General features: G+C 42.3%; 1 protein-coding gene across 1 annotated transcript in view; it reads right to left on the reverse strand.

Moving 5' to 3' along the window:
* Nucleotides 1-1514: 1514 nt before the first annotated feature.
* The window catches only part of TRERF1 (transcriptional regulating factor 1), a 19486-nt gene continuing 19235 nt past the window's right edge, over nt 1515-1765 (reverse strand). The window contains exon 15 of the mRNA XM_010141022.1: nt 1515-1729. Coding sequence (XP_010139324.1) covers nt 1515-1729 — 215 coding nt within the window. The remainder of the gene's footprint in view (nt 1730-1765) is intronic.

Genomic DNA, 1765 nt, shown 5'->3' on the forward strand with positions numbered 1-1765 from the left:
TACAAGGAAGAAAGACAGTAGGAAAATAAGATCCACCATCTCTCAGATTCTGCTGAAGTTGTTAGGAATGTGGCAAAAAAACCCAATAAAACAAAACCCAACTTATAAAAAAAAAATCCAAACCACCCTGAAATCTGGAAGATCTGAAATCAGTCTTATAAAATGTAACTCTATAAAGTTAGCAATGCTCTTCTGCTGTGCAAAACTCACGAGAAAATCAGTGCTGCTACCTGTGACAGCTCCAAAACCAGTATTCATATCCTGTAATTAAAAGTCCACTCCGCCTAACTCTGATTCTTCCTTAATTGTCTTTTAATTCTGCAAGGTACCATTCTTTTGAGATCCTGTTATTTTAGGGAACCAAATCTACATTTCTATCAGTGGTGTCAGACATCCAGCACATAGAGCTGAACCTAAGGGAGGAGAAATGGTAATTAAACAGCAACGTCAACTCACCTTTGGAGTTTATTTTACAGAACACCATTTGAATTTGCTGTAATGAGGAGGGCTGAAAATGGCACAAGAATTAACATTTCATGCCTACAGGTAACAACTAACATGCTGAAGGTATGTACTCCACCCATCTCCGTTCCACCGGCAAAGACACCTCCCAGTGAGAGAGCAAGCTCCCGCCCTGCTCAAGCGCACGCTCTCCTGAACGCTCCGAGATGGGTATTCAACAGCGTGATTTATTGTCACAGCAAAATATATTTCCAGTGCAATCTGATTACCAAGGCGGTGTTCCTGATTCAGTGTTCCCATCAGAGAATGGGAACCCCAGTACAATCCGCCCTCTTGCTTCAATCCTTGAATTAGGGCATTTTGAAATCAGCACATCCACACCTCGCGAAAATGGAAGCTCTAAAACGCACAGGGTAATAACTGACGCTTTTACAAACTGCCCAACACCTCATGTTAAGGCGAGACACAACTGAAAAAGTACTGCGGTACTACAGAAGGTACAGTCGCTCCTGCAATTATTTCACAGTTAAGTCAGGTTGGGTTTCTTCCCTCCACCTCCCCTAAACTGACAGCACAAAGAATGTAACCATCTCCTCAACAGAGATGACGTTTAGTCTCTAGAAGATGCTAGAAGTGATCCAGTACAGGGAAAAAAAACCCCAAATGTTCCAGAAGTGTGTGAAGATCATTCTCGTAATTGGGCTAAAATGAAACTTGGAAGAGTTAAGAGATCCTACCAGGATCGTCTGGAAAGAGGTGACAGCAGAACCATGGACTTCTGTAATGAGTGGCCTTGGAAGTTATCAGCAAAATGAGCTCAGATAAAAACACCTTATAAGAATATTTGTACCAATTATTTATTTTTTCCCCCCAAACACAAATTAATAAAAAATGGGAAAAAAGGCAGATTTTTTTTTTTTCTAGACCTGGATAAAAGAATTATCATTTCCAACAGGTAGTTTACAGTCAGTGGGGAATAAACGAGCAGTCCAGGTTTCCTGACTGATCCATTCAGGGCGTGCTCGGTAGTTGTCTTTATCAAACCACTTTATTTACAACTCGGCATCATCCTGCAGCAGATCTGCATCTTCATCGTCCAACAGAAGGTCAGCATCCATGACTTCATTCTCTTCCATGACATCACCCAGCTCCTGAACAACTTCGTCGTCAATGTCACCGACATTTTCAACGTGTTTAACCAAACTCATGTGATCCAGCGGGATCAAACCATGCCCAACTGGCCCAGTAGTTCTTGCAATAGTGGCTGGCCTTTTTTCTGGCCCAGCCGCGTTTTGCGCCCTCT

The sequence above is a fragment of the Buceros rhinoceros genome, unplaced genomic scaffold, assembly GCF_000710305.1.
Source record: "Buceros rhinoceros silvestris isolate BGI_N320 unplaced genomic scaffold, ASM71030v1 scaffold9008, whole genome shotgun sequence".
NCBI classification, from domain to species: Eukaryota; Metazoa; Chordata; class Aves; order Bucerotiformes; family Bucerotidae; genus Buceros; species Buceros rhinoceros.